This window comes from Carcharodon carcharias, chromosome 4 (assembly GCF_017639515.1).
Source record: "Carcharodon carcharias isolate sCarCar2 chromosome 4, sCarCar2.pri, whole genome shotgun sequence".
NCBI classification, from domain to species: Eukaryota; Metazoa; Chordata; class Chondrichthyes; order Lamniformes; family Lamnidae; genus Carcharodon; species Carcharodon carcharias.
Window position 1 is genome coordinate 133,850,291 of NC_054470.1, and position 27,316 is coordinate 133,877,606.

A 27,316-nucleotide genomic window follows, 5' to 3' on the forward strand; every position below is an offset into this window, starting at 1 on the left:
TTATCATGGGATAATCATTCATCACCAAACAGTAGGGCAGAAAATTCACATCTGGGCCACAGTTGCTGCCAATGTACTGCAGTCATGCACAGGGGAGAAATCTGAATGGCTGACAAAATTAATTTCCTTCATTTCTTGTAGGTGCTCATCCATTCTCCAGTTAGCATCGCCTTTGAAAAGCTGAGTTATGTTATCGTTATTTATGTTAGGACATAATTCAAGCCTCCCATCTAGGTGTTATAGGGAAGTGGTGCCTCAAAAATGTTAGGGAATCATTTAGTTCATTCTGCCATGTTTCCCCAACAATCCTCCTCTGACTTGCTGATGAATGGCCAGGTTGGGTAACAGCCCCATTTAAAAATCAAGTTGGGGTCCTATGATGTACACAGGATACTGATCACCATTTTAGGAAAGCACTGGCTGGCAGTCCAGCCAAAAAGGATCCCATGGGTAAGTCTGCATTTATTTTTGTGGAGTGAAAAGGGACATTCCCCCAGAAAAATACCGAATGCAACTGCCTGCCTAGGCTCAGCCCCTTTGGTTATGCCATCCACCCACCTTCCAGGAACACCCTTCTACTGGGGTCTCAGCTGGTCAACATTCTTCTGGCTCAATACTGGCAAACAATATCAGGATGATTGTTTGGTGTCTGCAGCTTGTTTTCAAATGAAGCTTGGCCTCACAGAATCACAGTGCAGAAGAGGCCCTTTGGCCAATCAAGTCTGCATCGACATGTGAGAAACACCTGACCTACCTACCTAATCCCATTTACCAGCACTTGGCCCATAGCCTAGAATGTTATGACGTGCCAAGTGCTCATCCAGGTACTTTTTCAAATTCATGAAGGCCTGTTCGCTGCTAAGAGGGACTCCAGTAGTTGACCATACATCGCTAGAGCGTTGAATGAATACTTCACATCCGTCTTTACCTAAGAGAACGAGGATGAAGGTATCGAACTTGGGGAGAGAGACTGCAAAGTTCTTAAGCAAATTGATGCAGGGAGTGACAAGGTATTGAAGGTGTTAGCAGCTTAAAAGTGGACAAATCTCCAGGTCCAGATGATTTGTGACCCACTCAATTTGTAATTGCAATATAAAAGATAAATATAGTAATAGCGACATTTCACAATACCTGACAAGTTGGAAAGCATTATGAATCAGATTTGCTCGGTCCTTCTGGCTCAGAAGTGTGTGGTTCTGCTCCAGCAGGTTAATCAGAGCATCCCATCCAGTATTCTCATAATGTACTATGTAATATCCATTCATGTCCACATTAAATTTTACCCATTGAGCTTCTCTATCTAGTTCAATATGATCTGGTTGAAACAATAGAGATAATGAAGACAATTAGTAAAAGAAAATACTCACGGCTGACTGATCAAACATATAGAAAGATTTATTGTACAGAAGGCGGCTATTTGGCCCATCATGTCCATGCTGGCAAAATAGAAGTGCAGTGAGTTAAACTCCATCCTTGCTACCTCAGAGAATGAGTGAGACAGTGAGTCAAACACTGTCAGAACTTGCAACTAAACAATGCCTCATCACGCCCTTGGAATGTTCCTGTTCTTTACAAACAATGGATTGGTTATATAGATAAACAGAGCAGCCAATTTAAGCCCGAGAAACAACAATGAATTCATGGCCAGTTATTCCATTGTCAGCTGGTGTTAGTGAAGGGACACCAGGATGCCCTGCTTTTCTTCAAATAGTGTCACGGGATATTTTACATGCACCAAAACAGGCAAACCCTCATTCACTTTAACGTCTCAAATGAAGGTGGCAACTCCCAACAATACAGCACTCCTTTACTGAAGTGTCAGTCCAGGTTAGTGCTTTGTCAGTAACTTGAACTACAACTGTTTAAGTCAATAGCATGCCAATTAAACCAATCTGCCAAATATACAGTAATCTGGGAACAAGACACTTCAGCAGGAACAGATGCCATTTTATTTTCAAATGTAAGTGATAGCTTAAGCTAATATGTAATTAAGTTGCGCATAATGTTATGAGCATTGTACAATAAAACTAAATTACAATGTTACAGTGATATTTTAAATACAATCCAGGGTGAGGAAGTTTTAAATTAGGTTCACATTAAGATAAATATCATTAAAAAATTCTTATTTTAATGATTAAAGTTCTTTATTTTTGAGGTGGTGCTATTTATTGAAGACCATTACATACAGTATTCTTACCCGATTTTGTCTTCAGCAGATGTCTACCAATAGTTTTAGAACTGCTTGTGATATAAGTTAGTGGGACATACCACAGGTAGCTGCAAAAAGGGTGAAAAAATGTTTTTGATTCTCAAAATGTTGCAGATTACACTTAAAACGTTACCTGCTACAACATATCACATATTTCATCAAAATCAAGAAGTTCAATAAGAACATAACTGAAACACAAGTACCCAGATTGCAGTGAGGCCCAGGTGGGGTCCTCTGGGAGCACTCCCTTAAGAAAGCGTTCTTGTTGTAGGCTGACTGAGCTCCCATTATGCTTGACAATGATCACTGGTATTCCTTGCTGAAGTGTCCACGTGTTCATAATCTCCTTGATGTCTAGATGTTCCCCTGCATATAGGTACTAAGGAATTGTAAGGCACAGAGGAGAGTTTAGCATGGAATGTTATTTTTCTTCTTATGTTAGTTTTTAAAGAATTTTTGAAGTGTTAAAACTAAATCCAAGCATACAGTGCACAAGCAATCAAAATTTACTTTTCATCCAGTGGTTGAGCCTGTGAATTGTCTGTTTTCGGTTACAGGTGCTTGGGTAAAGAGGCTGTCAGGAAGACGTAATAATTCTCATAATATTATTGGAATTTATTGTAAAATAGTGGTTTGTGTGTCTATATGTGTCTGTGTGTTGTGTGAGAGACTTAATTGGGTTAAAGGCAGCTGGTCTGTAGGCTTTGATGTGGTAGAAGATGAGCTAGGTTTGAAATGTTAAGTAGGTAAACATAGGTGCCAAGGGAACATTTGCATTTTTAAATAAACCAGGCTAGATTGTTCTCAAAGGAGGGGTGAAATGTATCACCTAGCCAGGTGAAGTTTAGAAATAGTGGGCAGAATTTTGCCTTTGGCAGGCGGGCTTGGTGGGGGCGATTGGGAAGCTAACGGCCACCTGCGATCGGCACCAGACTGCGATTTCATGCTGGTGGGTCAATTAAGGCCCACCCAGCGTGAGACGTGAGCGGCAGCGCTGATGTGAACCTGTCTGTGCATTAGGTTCAACGGGCAGCAAAAAATTTAAGTTAAATGATTACTTAATGGCCTTAATAGGCCTTTTAATTGTTGGTGGGAATGCTGCCAGCTCTAGCACGCATCCGCCAACTGAACTATCGCGCGACTGCGCATTGATGTCAGCACGCTCAGCCAACGTCAATGCAGGTCATTTCACACTCGACCGGGTCGGGCACGCGCCCGCCCACCGAGCCAAAATTTCTGCCTAGTGTGTTTATTTTTCCCAAAGATTACTGGTAAAACTTAGTACTATGAGAGGTTTTTAATTATCAGAAAGGTAAAGTCCAAAGGTATAGTGAACTAATGTGAATTTACATTCAAAGGGGAAAATATGTATAAAGGAGCGAAGGCTATATGTAAGAGTATACATTTTGAGATCTAACAAATGTGAAAACCCTTCAGTATCTACACCTCAAGCTGTTGTCCTCAAAGAGTTGAAGTTAAGAAAACTCACTTTGAATTCGACTGGTTCAGGGTATTGTGTGTCACCTTGCCTGGGTCTTTTAAAATGTGTCTTACTGTTGCCTTAATGAAAGTGTAACTGGGAGTTAAATTAATTAGGGGATTTAGAAGTTATTAGAGTAGTAATTTGTAGACATACGTGTGCATTTAAAAATCATTTTCTTGTTAATAAGTGTTTAATCTAGTTTTGTAAAAACCCAAAAGACTTAGGCGAGAATTTTCTCCCCGTCATGTGGGATGGATGGGAGCAGGCGGGCGCGCAGCCGATCGCCGCCTGCAATCGGCTGCGCGCCACCATTTTACATGGACAAGCCAATTAAGGCCCGCCCAGTGTGATGTGTTCCTGGAACACTCAGCACTCCCTGTGCAGGTGGGGAGGAGGGAGAGTCAGAGCCTCCAGTCTTTTGCACACGATCGCGAACGAGTGCAGAAACCTTCCTGAGGCACGGAGCTGCCTCAAGGAGATTATTTTCATGATGAAAACTTGAAAAAAAGAATAGAAAAAATTATTCAGACATGTCCCCTTATGTGACAGTGTCACATGTGCTGGGACATAACAATGAATTTTAATAAATTTTATTTGATTTATAAACCCCTCATGAAACCTCATCCTGCCTGTGGATGAGGTTTCATGAGAAATGCAAAGGCTGCCTGGGTTCCTTGCCTGCCTGCCAAACTTAAGGTTGGACGGGCAGCCCAGATAATTATAAAAACAAAAAAACTGCGGATGCTGGAAATCCAAAACAAAAACAGAATTACCTGGAAAAACTCAGCAGCTCTGGCAGCATCGGCGGAGAAGAAAAGAGTTGACGTTTCGAGTTCTCATGACCCTTCAACAGAACTGGTTTCTGTTGAAGGGTCAGAACTGAGTTCTGTTGAAGGGTCATGAGGACTCGAAACGTCAACTCTTTTCTTCTCCGCCGATGCTGCCAGAGCTGCTGAGTTTTTCCAGGTAATTCTGTTTTTGTTTTAGCCCAGACAATTAGTTTGATTAGTTGTTAAATGGCCTTAATAGGCATTTGACAGGTCAGCGGGCACGCAGCCAACTCCAGTGCGCGCCTGCCAAACTAAAGATCAGAATGATGTGCAGTGACGTCGGGATGCACGCCCAATGTCACCATGCGTCATTTTACGTGTCGGTGAGCAGGGCCCATCCCAGCATGCCGACCAGAAGATTCAGGCCTTAGTGGTCTTATTACTACTGAATTCAAGGCACACATCTCAAAATTTATACAAATTGCAAAACAAGTTGTGGCAGTTGTTTCAAGTTTCTCTTTGGGATTTGAACAACTCAGCATTTACCATCTACTGTGCCATAACAGTGGCTTTCATCAATGATGATGCAATTAGGGATGCATTACATTAACAGAGCCAGTTTATACTTCTATTATGCCCCTATTGATTGATTATATACTCAATTCCAAAGTAGCAAAAGGCTCAGCTTCCTAAATGCAGGAAGGTGAGTGGAGGCTGACAGTTCCTATCATGGACAGCCAGCGAGGGGGAATGCAGAGAATCTAAAAAAAATCAAAATCAGAGAGGCTTAAAATTTAAGTAATTTCAAAAACATGCAATCCTTTAGACCTCAATATATCCTTTTCTTTTGCAATTATTATCAATGTAAATTCCTGTTTTACTGCACTGTGCCAAGTTTTCTGATTTTCTAATATTATTTAGGTAAATTCTAGGGATCAAAAGCTGAATTTCAATGGATTCTAAAGGTAGTTGTGTGATCCCACATATTCTAATTGGGTAGGTACTTATGGCACCTGTGGGATTTTGCAAGTTGAGTATGTACAGGTGTCACAGAATTTAAATATAGTTCAACGAAGGCAAAATGAAGCAAATCTTACAGCATTTTTAGCAGCTTGTGAAGTGCTGTAGCAGAATCCACCTGAGGTAAAGTCTTCTTTGGTGCAAGTCTGTTGGGAGTACAAAACAGAGATTGGTTTTCCATTGCCTTTACAAGCTTATATAACTTCAAAAGATCACAAATCAGGTGTTTTATTTCAGATTGGCAACCCAAATTTTCTGCAGGAATTCCTGGAAGAGTTTTGCAAGCTTCATAATTTTTTTCAGAATTGTTTTATAGTTGCTTATTAAATTCTAATTTTATTTCTGGAATAGCTTGTGGGAGAATAGCAAAACAGTTAGGCCACAAAAAGGACTTCACAAATGCTTTGGTTATTTGGTCATTTTCGGTTCTTAGCTTTTTGAGGAAAGAAATATTTTTTTTATAAGATAGTAATTTATTTCAGAGCTTGTGAGAAAATATTTTTTTAAAAATGGGATGCATTTTGTACTCTATGGGAATGCTGATCATTTTCCAGCCACCTATTTCCTATATTCTATCCCATAGATACCTGCCTGCTAAAATACGTGCGAAAGATTGTATTACATCTTCAAATTTAAGCTGCAGCAGATACCTTTAGCTGTTGTGAAATGAATGTACATTGCATGTAGTTTAACAAATTAGTCAATGTAGTTAACGTGATGGTATAATCATTATTTTTGCAAAGAAATTATTAAAGAATTTCCAGCAAATTCATCATCTAAACTGTACCTTGCATCATCAAGGGATATGCCAAAAAAGACAATGGACAGAATTTTCCGGTATACTTTTGCGACAAAATATATATGACATGTTATTAGCTTTTTTCTTCCGTCACAGTACATAGAGTTAATAACCAAATTCACTCAGAGAAAGTGCTAAACTGTGATACTTAATAGTCTCAGAACAGATACCATGTTTGTAATAAATAACTCAAGCAATTCAATTCAAATTCAAATATAAATGTCCTGTGGGGTTTGTTTAAACTTATGCTTGTCTGTCAGTTCTATTTGAGTCTAAGTGATATGCAGTTAAATTTTCTGTACTTGAACACATTTTGAAAGTAACTCAATCTCCCTTGTTCCAAATGAGTTTATTAAAACAGAAATCCTCATTACTGCATTTTGGTTTACTGGTTATATCATGTATCTTACATGAATTTCGTTGACTTCAGAATAAACACTTCACTAACCTCTGGCTTAAGCCATAAAATTCCTCAACGACAGTTTAAAGGGTATTTATTCTATGACCTTCCAAAGTAAAAGAAGGTGATGATTGGGAATGTGATATAACCAGTAAAGTGAAGCAAAGAGATCCAAATTGGCCAGGGATTAATATTCAGGTTTCATTCACATTAATGTCTAGTATAGCAAAATTGCAATTATTTTCTGCCATTCTGAAAGTGGATAGTGAAGTTTGTAATCACTGCAAATCTGCAACATGTCACTGCTAGTGTTTTTTTTTTGTTCAATAAATCTGCGTAACGGTTTATAGCTTAATCTATGGTTTAGTGATGGGTTTATTTTACTCCCTTCTAAAGTCAAGGAAGATCACATGATGGTGCATGATATAACCAATACCTGAGGCACAATAATGGGGGCATTTTTTGTCTCTGCACTTATTACAATAACCTGAATGTTGGGCATTGAAAAGATACTCTCTGGTTTGAAGTAGGGGAAATCTTCTACACCATTGCTCTGCTGAGCCTGAGGAAAACATCTGGAGTAAAAAACCCCCAATTAAACAGTATTATTTAAAAAAAAATCAAACTTTGCAGAAAAGTAGTAAAGAACAAGTGATAGTCAGGTAATGATGGGTTCTATACAAAAAACTGGAGCTAAACTATCAATATATTGCTACATTAGGTTCTGAATTAAATTACGTAATGGCACAAATGACTTTAATCTTCATTTTTTCCAAAAGGATTGGAAAATTTCACATTTAATGGATAAACTAATTTAGTTTGAAAATGGTCAAACAATTAACATTTACTAAAATCTTGTTTTAAACAAATACTGAATTTTTATTGAAATGCACAATTCAACTTTCAAACAATAAAAGAAACTCTTACATTGGCCATACTGTTCCACAGGTCTTCATTCTTGGCATTTTTGTAGCTGTACTTTCGTAGGTAATGAACTAAGCCTCTTTGGAAAACCTCCTCAGTCAGAAAATTTCTCAACATGTGCAGTATGCAAGCTCCCTACATTTAACAAATTGTAAAATGTGAGTTAAAAATAATGTCTGCAGTCACACATGTACGCGCGTGTACACACACACACATACACACCCCCCCCTCGAAGGGGAACGCAGGGGAACCGGGGCAGAGGGTGGGAATGTGGGGAGAACTGGGCCAGAGCACCAGGAGTGGGTGGAAAACAGCTGGAGCTGGGACGGAGCAATGGGAGCGGGGAAAAGCCGGGAGGGCAGAGGCACCTCACGAATCAGAGTCTCTCTATTTTCACATACTCGCAGTTGGTGGTGTCTGCTGCTGCTCCAATCACAGCCTCTTTCTCAGAGAAAGAGGCTCTCATTGGAAGATCAGTCCCCTGCAGAAATCTTCAAACTCACTGATCCATTGTACCGGCATTTTCACCAAAACCCACATAGAGGGGCTTCTGCGGCCTGTGGGCTGGACAAGCCTGAACTATACCATGGCTGACCTTCAACCTCAACGTCATTTTCCTCACACTATCTTTAATATCTAGAAATCTATCAATCTCTATAATACTCTTGATCATCTCAATCTCTTGAACATAGTCAATGACTGAGCCTCCAAAGCCCTTTTGGGGTTGAGAATTCCAACGATTCACCGCCCTCAGTGAAGTTTCCTCCTCATCTCAGTCCTAAATAGCCTCTCTCTTATTCCGAGACGGTATCCTCTGGTTCTAGACCTCCACCACTACTCCCAAACCCAGCCAGGGGAAACATCCTTCCTGCATCTACCCTGTTGAGCCCTGTAAGATTTTGTATGTTTCAATTAGATTGCAGCTCATTCTTCTAAATGCTGGAGAATAGAGGAGGCCCAATATCCTCAATCTCTCCTCGTAGAATAATCTCACCATCCCAGGAATCAATCTGCTAACCCTTTGTTGCACGCTAGATTTCATTGCAGTATCAGACAGCTAAAGAAAGCTGTAAACTACAATGAAAGTAAACCTTTAAAAACATTTGAATGAGGTTTTAAGGATATATGGGTGGATGCCACCTGGCATAAATGCCAGCTTCCATCCATTTGAAGCCTCCACTGTTAACCTCCACACTTCTGGGATTCAGAGGAGGTCCATCCCATTTTACTTCTGAATGCTCGAAGCCCTTGCATCACTTGGGGTGCTTATAGAATGCTCACCTTGCTTAAGAGGCTGGAAAATCATCTGAATGCTGTCACCACTGATAGTTTCTCAGGGAACTGTACCAAGGCCAGAATTTTTCTGTCGGCGAGTTGGGGGTGAGGCCTGCTCGCTGATGTGAAAATGATGCGGGATGACGTGGGGGGCTGGGGGGGCACGACCCCGGACGTCATCCCGCCCCATTTAAATCTTCAGAAAGGTGGGCGGGCAGCAAAATCAGCTGTCAGCCCGCCGACCTGTGAATGGCCAATTGAGGCCATTGGAAGGGTAGTTAACCCAATTAAAGGCCCTGCCCGTCCAACCTTAAGATTGGCGGACAGGCCAGGAGCCCCAGCGGGCTTCTGAAAAAACATGAAACCTCATCCATTGGTGGGTTGAGGTTTCATGTCTGTTTTTAAAAAGTTTAATAAAGTTTTAGTCATATTTATTAACTTATCCCATCTCGTGTGACATTGTCATATCAGTGGGACATTTTAATAATTTTTTAATTTTTCTATTTTTGATGTTTATAAAGCTTTCGCTGATCTCCCTGAGACAGCACTTAGTCTCAGGGAGCAGTCCGCTCTTTCATGCGGATGTGTGAAAGAGCGCACTTTGACAGTTGGGGAATCCCTCATAGCGTTTCCTGTCGGGCTATCAACTGCCAATCCTGCCATCACCAGCTGAGTGGCTGGGGACATAGATAGTCCAACATTTAGCATCACTGCCCTAGGAACTGCTCCCTCTTCCTCCACTAGCTTTGTAAGGGCCAGAGGGAGGCTGTATTACTTTTTCTTCCAAGACCAGAATCTGGAGATTGGGATGGTGCTGGACAGGCAGCGGAAGTTTGTTACTGGCCAGCTTAAATTGAAAACTGAGAAAACAGACAAAGCCTATGGAAGTATATCGTAATTATGAGTTTAACAGTTTAAGTCTCTGAGAACAGAGAAGATGCACTATATTATAAAAAATAATTTAGTAAGATTTATCTGTATTTATGTATTACTGGTGTGTTTTAGTAAGAAGCCTATGCTTCTTTGTTATGAACAGCACATAGACAATCTCTCCTTTGTAGCAAATTGTCCGTTGTTAACTGAAAGGTTAGTTAAGATAGGAAGAGAAGATAAATGAAAAAGATAGATGACTGACATCACCCAGGGATGTAGCTCCAGGATCCCAGAAAAAAGCAAACCACACAAAGACACAAAGATCAATCAATTCCAAAAAGTGAAGTCATTCATCTTATGCTTATTAAAAGAGTTTTAATCCTGCAATCCAGATTGTAAACTGTATTGTAATCTCAAACACTGAAGATTCTTTAGACTAAGGGAAACTTGACTATTGCTGCAATGTTCAGATAAATAAAGCAAAATAGTAATTTGCGTTTGAGTGTTACTGACCGATGGTAAATATTTAAACATTTTACTGCAATCATTAAATCAAGTAGTGTTAAATTATTCAACTTTGTATCGAACTTCACCTTTGTGGACTCTGGGAAGTAGAAGTTAACTAGTCCACTCAGTGTTGTACTGTGGTTCTGCTGTGATTGATTTATCAATATGATTAGGACCTGGGTATTAGCGATAAAGGTGACCTAATTAGGCATCTTTTAACAACATAAATGGTCGTTCTCTTCCAATCTACCAATGTTTTCATGTTAGGATGGGTGGGGAGGGGTAATTGATCTAATACTCTTAGTAAATGTAGACTATGTATTAAAAATGTTGATACAATGTTGCTTACATATTGTGTGTGATTTAGCTTTCATCTATCTAACAATGTCCATTGGGATATTAGCTTGACTAGCATCAACAGTTACTGATCTCTCAAAGTCTAGATATAAGCCAACGTTGGACAACATACTCCAGTAACTACCCTAAATACCTTGTCATAAGAGAGGGTATCAAACATTTCCTTTATCTGAGTTGGATTTTCTGCAGGTGTGGAAATGGGACGTGATGAATTCATTGAATCTCTTCCCATTGCTCCAAAACACGTGTTCAAAAAGTAATCATCCTGTAAAGATCCAACATTAAAATAAAGAATTAAACAAAGTCACATATCCTGCAATAAAGTGACCAATAGTGAGAAAGATTTACTCACAACTTGCAGCTCTGGATAAGCGGAATCGACAGAGACAAACTCCATGTACCTAGCAAATCCTTCATTCAGCCAGATATCATTCCACCACTCCATTGTCACCAAGTTACCAAACCACTAAAGAAAAACAAGATACTCATTAGGGATCCGGTGAGTATTTTTAAAAAATGGTCAATTCTAAATTGATATTTATTAAAGTGATGTACTGTAAATCTCCATTGGCTAGATAGATATTGGTTAATATTTCCAAGGTCATGCTTTCAATTTCAAAAGTGAAACACAAGGGTTTACATTCCCACCACTCCACTAATGGTCATGGTGCAATAAGTTAGATTCTGATTTGAAAATTATTTCCTAAAAGCTAATAAAACAAGAGGTATCACCGGCAAAGACCATTCAATCTACATGCTATACCTTGGACATCTTTTGCTGACTATACTGCGTCTTCCTTTAAACATAAAAAAAATTAAAAACCTGACCCCAGCCTGCCCATTTCCACTTTTAATGGTGGTGGGCTGGAAGGATGGAAGGGGAGGAAACCAATCCATTCTCATGTTGGTCACTAAAATATTTTATGGAGGGTGTCCGCCTCCATTTTAACTTTATTTTTACACCTTCAGGCCAGTATTCTTAAACATTGGGAAATCCAGCAGGTAAAAGGAGGCAAGAAAGTCTGAATCTATCAGCTAACTGATTTTGTGACACTACTTGTGGGCCAGGAGGATTTGGAGTGTTTCCTACATGTCCACCAAGCAAACCTGTTTACCAGGATATTTAAAATTGGATTCCCCCATTCGGCCACCCTTTCTTGACAGGGCCCTGTGATCCAAACCCCGAAAACCCTGATCACTACAAAAGCCCCCACATAAACCCCAAAGACCGCAATCCCTCTCTAACTCCTTCCCCAAAATTCAATCATGGAAGACCCTGATCTCTCCTCAAACCTTCTGACCAAAATCCTAAAAATCCGATCATTCCCCAACCCCATTGATACAAACACCAAGACCCTTATCTCTCCCCAATACCCCAACCTAAACTCCAAAGGCTCCAATTTCTCCCAAATCACTGAGCCAAACCCCGTAATCTCTAATCTCTATCCAGCCCCTAATAAACCTTAAAAACACTGATCTCCCCATGCTCCCCCCTGCCTGCCACCAATCCAAATCTTGAAGACTCCAATATCTTCCCAACCTCCTCATCCAAACCTCATTCACACCCTGGTTGCCTTTCTACCCAACATGCAGACAGTCAATCTGACTGGCTGTTCAGTGGGAAACTGCTGTTCTGCCCTGTTGCTAAAATTCAGTAGGTTCTGTGAGAAAGCCTTACTCCCAAGATTCCTTCCCTCTGCTCTCTTCCCATCTCAGAGTCATTATCAGGGCCTGAATTTCTGATTTGTTCTTTTGCGTTACATGGTATTTGTTGTAACTTGCCTAGCATATTCATTTCAAGCTAATATTGGCAATGAGTGCTATGTTACAACTTGAACACGTATTTCAAGAACTTTGTAAGCTTATTTAGTAAGTAATCCAACAATATAGAGCGCGTATGTTCAAGGTTAAATTCCTAAACTGACAAATTATCTGGTAATAGTAGTGTTACAAGTAGGTTCAGCACACTGCGTTAAGAAAATTTGTGCTATGGACACAATTTTTGGAACTATCAAATGCTAGCTGCATGAGTGGAAGAGCAGTTCTGCAAGGAAAATACTTTTGGGAAACTGGGAATTATCTCATCGATTACAACAGATGTAAAAAGTCAAATGACAGGAGAATGATCTATGTACTTAGAATATTCTGACTGCAAGAAAAAAAATTGAATTTATATAGCACCTTTCATGAACATACGACATACCAAAGCTAATTAAGTACTTTTGAAGTGCAGTTACTGTGGTAATTTGGGAAATGCAGCATCCAATTTTGCACACAGCAAGCTTCCACAAACAGCAATGTGATAAAGACCAAATAATCTGTTGCCGCAAGTTCTGTCGAAGGGTCATGAGGACTCGAAACGTCAACTCTTTTCTTCTCCGCCGATGCTGCCAGACCTGCTGAGTTTTTCCAGGTAATTCTGTTTTTGTTTTGGATTTCCAGCATCCGCAGTTTTTTGGTTTTTAATCTGTTGCCATGTTGGCTGAGGGGTAAATATAGGCCAGGACACCAGGGGATAACTCACCTGCTCTTCTTCAAAATAGTGTCACGGGATCTTTTACATCCATCTGAGAGGGCAGACAAGGCCTCAATTTAACATCTTATCTGAAAGATGATATCAGCACTCCTTCTGTACTGCAATGGAGTGTCAGACTAGATTTTTGTGCTTAAGTCCTGGAGCAGGAGTTAAACTCATAAACTTCTGACTCAGAGGTGTGAATGCTACAACAGAGCCACGGCTACTCAAAAAAGCATGTTCAATAACTGTAAAATGGTGACAAATCTGCACTTTTTCATCTGAAACAGATAATACTTTTGCAAATACTTCGCTGGAACATTTTATATATCCTTTGACGCTAAAATAGTAAACAAAGCCTGAACAAGTACATAGTGAGAATCTGTGCATTGGACCAATAGTCTTTTGAGTGAACCTGTCATTGATATTGATTGGCAGACAATAAAAATTTACAATGGAGCTGTAGTTGCTTAATAGCTCACAAAGTTTGTTGTGTATTATGTGTTAAATACAGTACTGTATTTAGTGGAATTATGAAGCCAACTAACATGCAAGAAATTCATGAAGTTAGGTACAGACCTTAATCAATGCAGATTACATGAGACAGATGGTACCTGATGCGCCAGTTCATGACCTATCACCATGGTAATCCACAGTTTATCTGATGCTGAGGAAGTTTCAGGGTGATACAGCAGAGATGTCTCCCTGTAAGTCGTTAAACCCCAGTTCTCCATGGCTCCTGACTGAAAATCAGGAATCGCAACTAAATCTAAAAATACAAAATTTCTCATTGTATTCTCTCTTAATGTGCGGTCTCGTTTATATTTTGTATCAGTAACAAGTACAGTATCATGATGTAAGATCTTAAAAAGAAACTGTATACAACAACTTACACTTACTTTGGCATTTTTAATACAGAAAAACATTTCCTGGCACTTTAAAAGAAAGAACTTGCATTTATATAGTGTCTTTCATAACCTTAGGATATCCCAAAGCACTTTACAGCCAATGAGCTACTTTTGAAGTGTGATCACTGAAGGGATCATATACCAGCCAGGAATCCATCCCCCGCTCCCCCCACCCCACCTTGTCATTTCTCAGCCTTTGCTCCTCTCCCTCCCATGATCCCTCTCCTCCACAACTTCTTCCCTCATCTCCCTGCCATTGGATTCCTACCCTTCCCCCTTTCTGGCGCCAATTTGCCTGCAACTTTCTAACTAGTTCAGCCTTATTATACAACATCTTTTCCTTCATATCTACCATAGAAAACTTGTGTTTGACTTACCCTGCTTTGGAAGTGGGTAGTAGATATTGAAGTAATGTTCATAAAACTCTAGTAGCTTCACTGCTGCCTCCAGTGCATAATGTGTTTGACTCCCCTTATCTGGGGCAGCATATATAGACACCTGTTGGAATACAAGATTCACAAATAAAAATCATACGCTTGTATATCTAGGAAGCAATTATATGAGAAAATGGGGAAGTCTTCAGTATGTGTTTCATTTTATTTAAGGACAACATCCTCTTCAGAGTTTCAGGATTTATCGGATTTCCAAATGCCAGTGTGAGTTTTAAGTCGGTGATCTTCAACACGCAAAAAGTAGCAAATACTTTCATTTCTGGTTGCTGACCTAGAAAGCGGATTGCGTTTGTAACCTGATGCAGCACATGTGCCTAAAGTGGCCAAAGTCAGGATCACAGGGACTTACATTTCCGCTGGCAGCCTTCAGTAATTCCTCTACAGAATGCTGGTTTGGCTGCCAAGTGCCCAAGTAGGTTGAATGCAGAATACAAAGTGCAGACTGTGGTCAGTCATAAACAAATTTTGCAATGGCCAACTCCAAAAAGCATTAGGATCTCAGTTGCACATGTGACAAAACCTAGTGCCTGCTTAATGTGCTTGCTCTGAATGCTCATGCATGATCCTTTACCAATGTGGTTGATGGTGCATCAAAATGTGGATTGAGAGCATGCCTACTGTCCACTATATTAGACTTTGACACTTGTTTTATGCCTATTCCACTGACAATCCAATTTCTAAGCCTTTTTAATGTCCTTTTGCCCTCCCAACACTGGGCAAACCCATATCAGGCAGCTAAAAATGGAGGCAGGGTGAACTGAAATTTCCCAGCTGATTCCTGCTGGCATCATTTTGACTGGCACAAGAAACAAGGTGGGTCGCGACCGACACAAAAAGTGACTCTGGTTTCAGCCTTTTAAATGCCTGCCTCAATTTTGAATTTCCACGTTTGAGATCTTCAGTGAGGTGGATGGGTTCCTGAAGCTTTTATGAAACATGTTAGGTCAGTCAATTTGCAAATTTGGGGGAAGCCTATTGTGCAGTCGAGAACCTTTTGACAGGTAAGTTTAAAAGGTGTTGCCAACTTCAAATCTCATAATTAGATGCTGTATGATAAGTTAAGTATGCTTTTAATGCAGTGATTGATCATAGGGCTCCTTCCTTGAAAAGCAATTGACCATTTAAATTGACCAGCATCATTTAAGTGTTCACCAGTTGGGTTGAGGGCTCTTATGCAATCAACAGTATTGAGAATCAGATATTAATATTTTATCTGGATCCTATGTTTAGATTTTTGCATTGATTTAACGTCCAGATATCTGTAGAGCCTTTGAAAAAAACTGACCACTTGGCTAGCCATCTGTTTATTCCAATTCAAAGGCTCTATTGTATTCAACTCTGGAGGTTTTGTTGATGCAGTTGTGCAATGTAATTTTGTTATGAATTCTTGGCTGAGTTCCAAAACTCACTAATAAACTCAAAGGAAAGTTTGTTCAGACAGTTGTCTGACTGTGATCTTTGTTTGATTGGTAGTTTTATGACCATTGAATAGGATTATATTTCTTTGAAGTGGTATTTAAATGGCTGTGGGTTTATTTATGAGTAATATTTATGTGTACTTAAGAGGAGTAAGTTTTTTTCAAGTGGAGTTTGAATGGATGATTGTTTATATTGTTGGTTGCATGCGCATTTCAAAGACTTTCCAGTGTTATTATAGGGCTCATGAGTTTTGTCCATAGTGGATACTAGGTGAGAAGGTATAAAGGATGCATAGGGGTATGGAGAGGATATGGGAGATATGAGGGGACATGGGAAGCAGGTGGGGAGGGTGAGGGATGTGGGCTAGCGGGTTGAACAGTCATGAAAAGTCATGTCACAGTGAACAGAGGTGGGCCTTCTAAATCTGTCAACCTTGGTATCGCTTGGCTCTGTTCCCACCTTGGGCCTGCTTTGGGAGGCAACAGCCCCCACTCCAGCCAGACTCAGTCTCCCTTTTCTTTTGAAGGCCAAGATACTTAACCACAGAAAAGAACTCATCCAACTCCTTTCAACTGTTGCAGCAAATCTGCATTCACCACGAGTCAATATCCTATTCCATGTGTCGCTAATCCTTTGTATAAAAAAAGCCTCCAGCCATTTAACCAGGTCTATACTGGTGTAGTTTATGTGACCCATCATCTACGTTAAACTATTTAATTGAAATAGCCTGCTTACACAGACACAGTCCCTTCAACATTTCAGATACATTGGATGGAATTTAATATCCACACCTGATGTGGGTTTGGAGGCAGAGGGGCATTTAATTGGGTGGGAGTGTGCCAGGTGGTGGCCCCGTTGCCTCCCCACCTCTGCCCTGATTATGTACAGGATGGGAAGGCTCGTGGATGGCCTTCGTGCCCTGACGTCAACTGAGGTCCTTAAGTGAGCAATTAATGATCACTTAAGGGCTTCATCCTGCCGCAGGTTCATAATAAGGCTGTGGATGTACCTACACCACATAGACTGCAACAGTTCAAAAAGGTGGCTCGCTGCCACCTTCTTAAGGCTAATTAGGGATGGGCAACAAATGCTGGTCTAGCCAGAGACACCCACATCCTATGAAGGAATTTTTAAAAAATCAACCAACAGTTGCCACATGGGGGAACCCTGTCGTGTTTGCTCATGGGTGCCTGTGGGGGGAGGGGATGGGGGACCCCCTCCCCATGACCCCCATCCTGTCCTCACTTACCTGTGGCCAGGGTCTCTCACTGATCCTGGGCCTCTGGTGTGTGCATTCTGGCAGCTACCACCTCTCCCCATTGGTGCTGATGACAATGGGGAACTTCTAGCCTTTGATTGACTAGACCCCTGAGGGGGGTGGATTTCATCCTCAGGGTCCTTGATCCTGGAGAAGGCCAGCCACTGGTGGGCCTTCCCCAAAGGGGATGTTGCAGAGCTCTCACTGACTGTCCAGCTGACGGGTGAGATCCCTGTCGCCTGGATTAAATTCTGCCCGGTGTTTAACATCAGAAAATTTTACTTACCTAAAAGGTCTGTGAAGTCTTTATGTGCATTATGAATGGAGGCATTGAGGCAACAGAAATAAGTGGATATTAAGTACTGCACATCACTCCAAGAAATACAAGCATTTTTATTGTTGCAACCATTTTTATTACTAAACACGAGAGTTTCTCTAGCTTATTCCCCCAGCAAGTCAAAGAATGAGGTCCTTTATGAATCCTAAACTGCCATCATCCATCCTAACACCCACAAGGGTTTTTGGAGGCATTGTGGTTGGGGAGAGGGGAGTAGGACAGAGGACATCCAAGGTGTCTTTGTGAGGTCCAGAGAAGGACTGCTGCTCTTCCTGGTCCACAAAGAAACCATGAAAAAAATGTTTAATTGAAACTTACCTAGGGCTTCTTCTGGAGCAGATTCTGCTTCCTGTCAGCTCAGTCAATGGGTTTCACTGTTATTAACATCATGTCAGGATCTGAATGATGTCATTGGATTTAGACATTTAAATACTGATGTGATCCCTGCCCTCGCAGAGCAGGCTGCCCAGTCATTAAATAATGGCGAGAGTGAATCCTTCAGCGATGCACAGTAAGCATCTAGCCGCCATTTAATTACCAAACTGCCCCATTTTCATTTAAAGTTGGTCTCTTAGTCAAGAAGAAAAATCACGTACACAAAGGTAACAGTCATGACATAAATAATGGGTCATAATGGAAACCATAGAAAGGAACATCTGAAAAAAGCATTAACTGTAGATTTCAGAAAGGCAGCTTGTTCTCTTTAACTTTCTAAACTAGTCCAATATGTAGCTTCATATTTTGGAAAATTGGAATCCCTTAATGAAAGGATTGGTGTGGAGTTGACTGTGTTTGAACAAGTACCCAGCAATTGAGGAAGCTACATTCAGAATCTTTTAGGCAGAAGAGTGGTGGCACTAATTCAAATCTCACCTTAATCCCTGTTGATGTTACTGCACTGACAGATGTAAAGTCACAGATAATGAAGGCCACCAAATACGTGCTCATCCTCACACTCACATCAAAGTGGTCTTCAACAAGTCTTCCTACCGGGAAAGATTTGATCTACAAAAAATGTAATAATTTTTTTCAGGAAAGACATCATGATATATTTCAAATATAGTAATCCCTACTCTTTTGTACATTTTGCTGTGTGATCTAGAGATTTTACATTTATAGCTACCTTATAGTCAAAATGTAGCTGTTGGATATCTGGACCCAGGAATTCCTCAGGCTGCATCTGTGGTGGTTAAACTGTGTAGCATGTGAAATTGTCCTGCAGCACCTTTTCTGCCAGTTTGTGGGCATGTTATTTATATGAACCAGACAGACACCAGCGCTATAAGGTGCATCCCGGACACCTGCCTACCATTGTCCACAACAAAGTACAATGTCTGCCCACCTGCCTTCAAAGGCATGTATTGTTCAAGCCCTTTGCTGATCCCTGTAAGGTGGCTGACTATCCAAAATAGTTTTTAAAAAATAATTATCCAAGGATACAGGCTGATCACCTAATAGTGAATCCCAACTATATCCTTATGGAGGTCAGTACACCTCAGATGGTTCACTGATCCACCACTGATGGTGGACCTGCTTCCACATTTAGTAGCAGAAACTCCTAGCTTAAGGAGTCCCAACCTTTAGCCATTTCTTGCCTTGTAAGGGGCAGACACAAGTTCCACCCATTACAAGGTAAACTTTTGAGATATAGCAAAAGCCAGTACAACAAGCTCTATTTTTCTCTCCTCTGAGCTCCTGCCACATTTATAGCAGGAGACTCCAGGAACACTTACAAAATTTTATTCCCTGATATTATGCAAGTATTATGTAGAGAGTGTCATTTAGATGCTCATAATAAAGCTTATTTTAAGAGATCTGCATTCAGTGATTACTTAGTAATTAAACCATGGAACATCCACACAATGAATTATTTCTGACTACAAATGAGGTTAAGAAAATCCTATGATAAGAAACATTGAGATAATGACAGTTAAACCATAGGATGAAAAAAAACTCATACCATAGGCATGTTGGACAATGCAATATGCTGCTTTTCCCTTCTTATCTTAATTGAGAAGTTGGCTTTAAAAGATGGTTCATCAAAACATGGAAAAGCCATCCTTGCTGATGTAGGTTCAAAATGGGTAGATGCAAGAATTCTATAAAAATACAAGCAATTCATAAAAGAACTGAATTCAAATTAAATGAATATGAAACAAACTGAAAGGCCTGTTTTTCACTGCATACTGCATCTTCTGTTCATTCAGTTGGGAATTTTGTAGAAGCAGCATATGACTGGATATCACTTCTTAAATCATGGGGAAATTCATTTAAAATGTCACCTTTATTCATTTTCTATTTGTGTAATAATTGTCACACTTAAGTTATCACTGGAAAACATAATAGAGATACTTACATATCAGAATATATCCAATGCAAGCAATCTTAATATGTTCAAATGAGAGCCAATTATTCAGTCATTCATAAGTTACAGAAAAAAATATAATGCAAATGGGAAAAGTAGAAAGGCCAAACAGGCTAAAAACTCTCCTAAAACAATCTCGATAACCAAAACACTTCAAAACTCCTTGATAACTTATTTCAAATCTGTGAAGGGAACAACCCAATTTGGCAAAATCATAGTAAACATAATCTATACTATCATTCAGTAGAAGTGAAAATAAAAACTGAAGATACTGGAGGTCAATAAAATATTAAATTTGCTAGATATATGGCATAGTCCTTGGGCTGAATTTTTCAGGTGGTGGGTGGGCTCAGCGGGAGCAGTCGGGGAGCTAATCGCCACCCGCGATCAGCTCTGCACCTCCATTTTAGGTGGGAGGGCCAATTAAGCCCGCCCAGTGTAATATGCGAGCGGTAGCACTCAGCACCACCTGTGCAGACAGAGGGAGGAGGGGGAGTAGGGAGAGTCAGGGCCAGCACTCTTTCATGCGCATGCACCGAGCTGCCTCAGGGAGATTGAATCGATATCGAAAAAATTAAATGGTTCAAAAATGTATTTAAACATGTCTCCTTATGTGGCTGTGCCACGTGAGATGGGACATGTTTTAGGGGAAAAAATTATTTATTTAATAAAAGCTTTAGGAAATCTCATCCCGCTCATGGATGAGGTTTCCTAAAAAACGCGAAGGCTGCTTAGACTTTTCGCCTGCCCGCCAACCGTAAAGTTGGGTGGGCAGCATTAACAATTACTTCAATGACTTTCTTAATGGCCTTAATAGGCCATTTACATATTGGTAGGCGCGCAACAGACTTTGGTGCGTACCCACCAAATGAAATATCATGGGACTGCGCAGTGACATCAGGACACACGCCTGATGTCATCGCGTGTCATTTCACGCGTCAGCGTGTCTGGCCCGCCCCCGCACGCCAACAGAAATATCCTGCCCCTTGTTTTTTTCAGATTTCCAGCATCCGCAGTATTTTGCTTTTACCTTAATGCTCTGGGGACCTGGGTTCAAATCCAAATTTAAATTCAATAATAATCTGGGTTTAAAAGTCTAATGATTAAACCACTATTGATTGTCGTAAAAACCCATCTGGCCATGTGACTCCAGACCCACAGCAATGTGGTGGATTAAAGGCACTCAGTACCTGATAGAGAAACTGGACAACTGGACATCAGGAAGTGGGGAGTGTTATCTGAGAGCCAGCCTTGCTGCCATGCCCCTGCATCCCTATCCCTGTGACCCTCATCTTGTGAAACCCTCCCCCATTACTGTGGTTATGTGGTTAAATAAATAATCATGCAAAGGTCTTTTGTAATTATGTGGCACAGTACGGTTCTTAGAAAAGCACCAACCTTTCTAAGTTGAAATGTGTTAACAGCTTACCTTGCTTTACCATCTGGTGTTCGATAGCTACTTTTGTAAAAACCATAGAAGCCATCAGATAAATTAGCTGCATAGTTGATGTTAATAATATACTTCTCTCCACTAGCCAGAGGCTTGGCAGACTGCAGTGCTATTTGCTCATATGATGGGTATTCCAAAATGTACAAACTGCTTTCCATGTGGGTAACCCCATTGTTTGGTAGTACAATAGTTGCCTTGGTGATTTCTAGGTGCTTGCTATGGAGGATGATGGACCTGGTTTCTTGTCTGATGAAAATCTGAATCGAAGCTAATCCAGTGAAGTTTAGAGTAGTCAAATTTGGATGTATTAGAAGGTCATAGTGGATTGGTATGATCCTATCAGGTAGCCTCATACTGTTCCAAGGAAACTTCTGACCATTAGTAGCTGAAGGAAAGTGTCCACTATTATGGTCACTAGTGCACAGCATAACATGGCACAGCACTCCAAGAGCCAGGAATAGCATCTTCTGCTTCAGTAGCATTCTCCAAATAGTGAAGGGATCTAAAAGCACAAAACATTAGTACTGTAATATTGTAAAGTCAACATTTTGAACCAATAGTAATACATTCTGTAAATTATCTAACCCATTTTAATAGACTACTTCCAGAGAATCAGAAAATGGTGTAAACTCTGTACAGCTTGCAGTAAAGTACATTTTAAACAACATTGGTTTTGGTATTATGACAATTCAACTGGTGAATAAATGGAGCTGTATTGTTAATTGCTCAAATCCTGTGCCAAACAACAAATGTTTTCCTAGCAACCATACTGCAACAGCATAAAAGAAATCTAGGCTAATCTATCAATGTATTTTCTGCAGCGATAATAAAACCAATGGCTTTTTTCTTCAGAAATTGTGTATTTTTGGTATCATGACATTACCATGCAATTCAATAACTCAACTTCCAGGAAGTTGACTCCAATTTATTGTTCCTTACCTCCTTCAGTTCTTCTTTCTTACTAAAACATTGAGGATTTAAAACTAAAGCTCAGCATTAATAGCTTGTTTTCACTGATGCTCATTTCATCCCAGTCATTTAAATCACTATACAATTACATCTTGACCTCTCAATAATAAATGAATTATTCTGAATTCCAAGACAGATTTTGGTATGTATTTCTGTTTGCATCCCACAATATAGATAGAAAACCATCGGGTGCCCAGGCCATCCATGGGACTTCCCGCCATGGACTTAGTCAGGATGAAGATGGAAAAGCAGCAGAGTCATCATGCAACCACCCCCCCCCCCCCCCCCCCCCGCCACCCCGGCCACCCCCCACCCCACACTCCACCAAACTCACCATGTGGTAGGGCACTACATTCCACCTTGTGTGTATGTGTGTGAGAGAGAGATAGAGAGACAGACAGACACATAGTTTCCTTTCTGGTCTCAATTTGAGCTATTTTAACTCACCAAAATAAATAATTAAATTGAACTTAGAAGGTGTCGCAAACACTGGTTCTAATTTGGATCATTTGTGATTTTTTGATAATTAAAAAGATCTAAAGGTTTTGTTTAGTGGCCACTGTATTTTTACAATATTTACAGAAATCTTGTAGCGATTTACAAACCTGTGCTACTATGTCACCACAACTACTGGAAGACATGTTATCACATTTTATTGAAATTATGTGGAGGAACCACTTTTAATACTGGCATTGTTTGAATTATTTTGTCCACCATCCATCTATAAATGGAGTGGTATTATCCCCACTCCACATCCCTTCAGGCCAATCTATCTCTTTCTCCTTACCCTGGGCTGTTACTAAGTATCCACCTGTGTGCCACATCCAACTGCCCACTTTACTAAATCTCAGGATCCCACATCCGATGCTGTCGATACTCAAACATGGCCGGTGCTACTAAGGCTGAGGATGCCTAAATTGTCAAAGTTTTGCATTTAATCGTTTGTATGGAAGTTCAAGTACAGTGTCACAATGCTGTAGAGTTTACCACAGCTTACTTGGGTTGCCTCTCAAAATTCAGCAGTAAAACTGTTTATCACAAATGCTTCAACATCCAGAACTTGTGTAAGAGAGATTTCAGTCAGAAACAATAGTCTCATTTGCACTACAAAGTATAGGGCAGTCTTGATATAATTTATGGACTCCACCTTAATTATGCATTCAACTGTAAATTAACCATCTGGAGCAAACGCTGCAATTAATCATACTGAAGGTCCTTTGCAGTTATTTGGCCCCACTATATAAGCAAAATATACACAAGCATCTGAACAAGGAATTTCTGAGCAGCTTAATTTCCAAACTGCACAGGTAGGGGAAAAAGGCAAAGTCCAACCCATGGAGTCACCTTAAATCTCCAATTCCGGACAAATGATTCCTGAACCATAACTTATACAAAATAGCACGAGGCCCCTTTTTTTTTAGCAATTATGTTGAACAGGTAGGCTGTTACCGAATTTTGAATGAGGATCTATTAATTAACGTCAATTAATTCAAGATTACATTAAGTATACGTTGATGCCTTTTTTCAAAATACGCTGTCCTTGTCCAAAGGGACTAGAAGTTATACCCGTCTAGCCCGCAATGGTTAAAATTTAAACGCTTTACTCCTTACAATACTAATTCCGACCTCGCTTACGATTCCTTGTGCCAGGCAGGGTCGCAGCTCAGCTCAAGTCCTGATTGTCAGCGACCCGCCATTACCTTTTACCCAGCGAGCTGCCTGTCTCCGAGAACACTTTTATTTTCACTTTCGGGGCTCTATCACCCGGATACACATTACTTTCATTGAGTGAATCTTTTGTTTTACCCACAAACATTTTTTCTAATACATGAGGACTTTTAAATAATGATTTTTATTTTCTGAGGGGAGGATTGGAAACTGGTGAGATATTCACAAGCTCCGGTCAGAATGAGAAACTGACCACCAACTCCGAAATAAGAGGAAACTGTAGGCGTTCCCACGAGAGGAGCTCTAAAACTTGGAGCAGAGGGAAGCCGAGGTCAACTCGGATTTAGAAAAAGGGCAGCCAATCGCTGCTGAGGGGGCAGCAGTTTCTATGGATAAAACAGGCGCAATATCTGTGAGCTAAACCCTCATGGCGAACAGCTTCCGGGGAGGGAACACTTTCATAAAATCTACCCCTTTGACCAAGCATTTGGTCATCTGACCCAACGTGTCCTCATGTGTTTTGATTTCATACTTTGGATCAGGTTTTTGTCCTTGGGTCGGGTTCACAGAATCCGGAGATTTCCCGGCTCGACGAACCCAACCATTAAAAATGGGCACCCGCAGCTGGAGTTGTGGCTGGGTGGGTAGGAGGGAGGGAGCACAGATTGAAATGGGAGTTGGGGTGGGCAACCCTGGAACCAATCGACAGGCTGCCGGGCAAGGCCTGCCTCTGTGGCCAGGCACTGTATTTAAACAAATAAAAAATATTAATAAAACAAAAACATCCCCCCTGACCTGCCCCACACATCTGTTATGTCCAATCCATGTTAATCCATGCCTCCCACCCACCCCCCCAAGGCTCCCGCACCCATCTACCTACTCCACCTGGCATCTCACTGCCACATGCCAACTTAATGCCCATCTACCCACCCTGCATAGCTCTTACACCCCTATGCCAACAGTTTACCCCTCTATCCACTGCCATGGCCCCTGACATCACTATGCCAACTTAGTGCCAACAAATGCCAACCCATGACCCCACCACCTTTTGCCCTTACTCCTTCCATGCCAGCTCACCTTGTATCCTTGGACAGTTCCTTGATAGTTTTGACACTTCTTGGATAACTTTGACAGTTTTGACACTTGGTGGAGAAGTTTGACAGATTTAACAGCTGCACAGCTCCTTAAAATTTCCTTGACAGCTGGACAACTCCTGGACAGCTGGACATCTGGGCACCTCTTTCACAGCTTGACCATTCCAATGAGTTTGTGCGTAAAAAGTGCATAATCATGTTCATTTTTAACAATCACAAAGGGTGCATTACCTCTCCCAAAGGTGTTATGGAACCCCTTCCAAAAGGGTACCTTACCTCTCCAAAGAGATACCATGGCTATCCATAGGAATCCACCAGGTTCAAACCTCCTCTTACTTGTTCTAATCTGCACACTCTGGATTCCACACTCCTGTTCTTCCAAAATCCCACTTCACTGGAGGCAGCTGGTGATTTAAATAGCCAGCTGTTTCTGCAAATTGTGCATACATGAACCCCAGCCCAATTCTAGCCCTGCCCCCACAAATGTGGGAAATATCAGGACATAGAAATTTCAGCCATTTTTGGGATTTTTGTCACGATGGAGAGCCTCTCCATCGTGGTGAAAATCTGAGCCTGTGTTTTATAATGCTCCTTTGAAGCGCCTTGGGACCTTTCATTATGTTGAAGGTCCTATATAAATATAAGTTGTTGCTTCTGTAGGCTAATAATTCACAGAACCTCACAGAATCACAGAATTTTAATGGCACAGTAGAAGGCCCACTGTGGCTGCACCAACTCTCCAAATGAGCATTATGACCTAGTGTCTTTGCCCTGCCTTTTCAGTGCAGTATTGAGGAGATGCTACATTATTAAAGGGCCTGTCTTTTGGCTGAAATGTGTCTGCTGGTTCAGATGGACATGAAAAAAATCGTGGTGTTATTTGAAGAACGGGGTGTCCTGAGCACAATTAACTCACAGCATCAATACATTTATCTAATTTCCTGTTTGTGGGATTTTGTGTACAAATTGACTGCCCTGGGTGCAGCAATTAGAACATTGACTACACTTCAGAAGTATTTAAAATTGGCTGTAAAGCACATTAGGACATCCTGAAGTCAAGAAAGACACTATATGTAAATGTAAATGCAAAAACCACCAGAAGCAAATTCATTTGGTATAGGAATGGAGGCATTGTTGCAAAGATACCTTATAACAGAACAGTTACAGAACATATGAGCATTGGCCGAAACATGATCTCTTTTTTAATACATGCATTGTGGCACAGGAAGACTAGACTAAAGGGAAAGATCTAAATTAATTTATATAAAATGTATAAAATACATTCTTTACCTTGTGAGTCGTTGCTCATAGGATTTTTTATTACTGTTTAGGATGTGTACATCTTTCTCCCAGTAGCAGGTGTCAGTGACCTCCATGTCAATGCTAACCTTCACCGTTTATTGTCAGTGATACAATGTTGTCACTGTGCAATAAATTTGTGAAAGACTTAGGCTGGGATTTTCTGGTCCCGCCCGCAGCCAGGATTTTTTGGTGCCACCAAGAGTCGATGGATTTTGGATGGTTCTCCAAATTTGCTGGTCCCACCATAGTTTATGTGTTTCAAGACCAATCAGCATAGCTTTATGTAATGACTTGACACAGCAGCAGGTTTCAACAAGAAAAAGATTAACTTTATTGCAGAGAGCTTTTAGATGCTACATGCTTGAACCAGGCCCCTGACAAGAACCCCACCACCTCCCTCCCCCTGCCACCGCCCCCCCACTCCCCACCAGGATTCCCCGTGCTTAGGGCTCATTGATTGGAGCCTCCATCACGTGACCCCTGATAGACAGTAGGAGAGGCCAAACCTTCAGTTACTACACTTTAAAACAAAATAAAAAGAAAACACTGTGGATGCTGGAAATCTGAAATAAAAGCAGGAAGCACTAGAAACACTCAACAGGCCTGGAGGCATCTGTGGAGAGGGAAACAGAGTTAATGTTTTGAGTCCAATATGACTCTTCTTTGGAACTGAAAAGAGGTACAAATGTGATGGGTTTTATGTTGTTGAAAAAGTGGGGAGAGTCAGGTAGGATAAAAGGGAAGGTATGGGATAGGTTAGAGGACTGGAGAGATTAAACAACAAGGTGTCATGGAACAAAAGGCAAAGGGCATGGCAATGGTTGCAGTGAACAAACAAAGCATTGGTCCAGTGTGAGTGTTAATGGCAGAATGATGGACAGTTCAGCCTGAAAGCAAAGAACATGAAAACAAGGTACAGACTGGCACTTAGCAAACAAAGAAACAAAATCCAAATGGAGGAT

The 27,316-nt window shown here is 40.8% G+C and overlaps 1 protein-coding gene across 3 annotated transcripts in view; it reads right to left on the reverse strand.

Moving 5' to 3' along the window:
• erap2 (endoplasmic reticulum aminopeptidase 2) overlaps positions 1 to 24,059 on the reverse strand; it is a 63,689-nt gene extending 39,630 nt beyond the window's left edge. Inside the window, exons 1-13 of one of the 3 annotated variants that reach the window (XM_041186653.1) lie at positions 23,917 to 24,059; positions 21,301 to 21,823; positions 19,467 to 19,605; positions 18,380 to 18,511; positions 14,418 to 14,538; positions 13,747 to 13,901; positions 10,970 to 11,083; positions 10,751 to 10,882; positions 7,609 to 7,740; positions 5,560 to 5,628; positions 2,413 to 2,588; positions 2,198 to 2,277; positions 1,132 to 1,315 (exon numbers count right to left, since the gene is read on the reverse strand). In XM_041186653.1, coding sequence (XP_041042587.1) covers positions 1,132 to 1,315; positions 2,198 to 2,277; positions 2,413 to 2,588; positions 5,560 to 5,628; positions 7,609 to 7,740; positions 10,751 to 10,882; positions 10,970 to 11,083; positions 13,747 to 13,901; positions 14,418 to 14,538; positions 18,380 to 18,511; positions 19,467 to 19,605; positions 21,301 to 21,803 — 1,937 coding nt within the window. In that variant the 5' untranslated portion in view covers positions 21,804 to 21,823; positions 23,917 to 24,059. Of the gene's footprint in view, positions 1 to 1,131; positions 1,316 to 2,197; positions 2,278 to 2,412; positions 2,589 to 5,559; positions 5,629 to 7,608; positions 7,741 to 10,750; positions 10,883 to 10,969; positions 11,084 to 13,746; positions 13,902 to 14,417; positions 14,539 to 18,379; positions 18,512 to 19,466; positions 19,606 to 21,300; positions 21,824 to 23,901 lie in introns of all 3 variants that reach the window. The other 2 variants (XM_041186654.1, XM_041186655.1) reach the window with 2 other exon arrangements.
• Between the last annotated feature and the right edge of the window lie 3,257 nt (positions 24,060 to 27,316).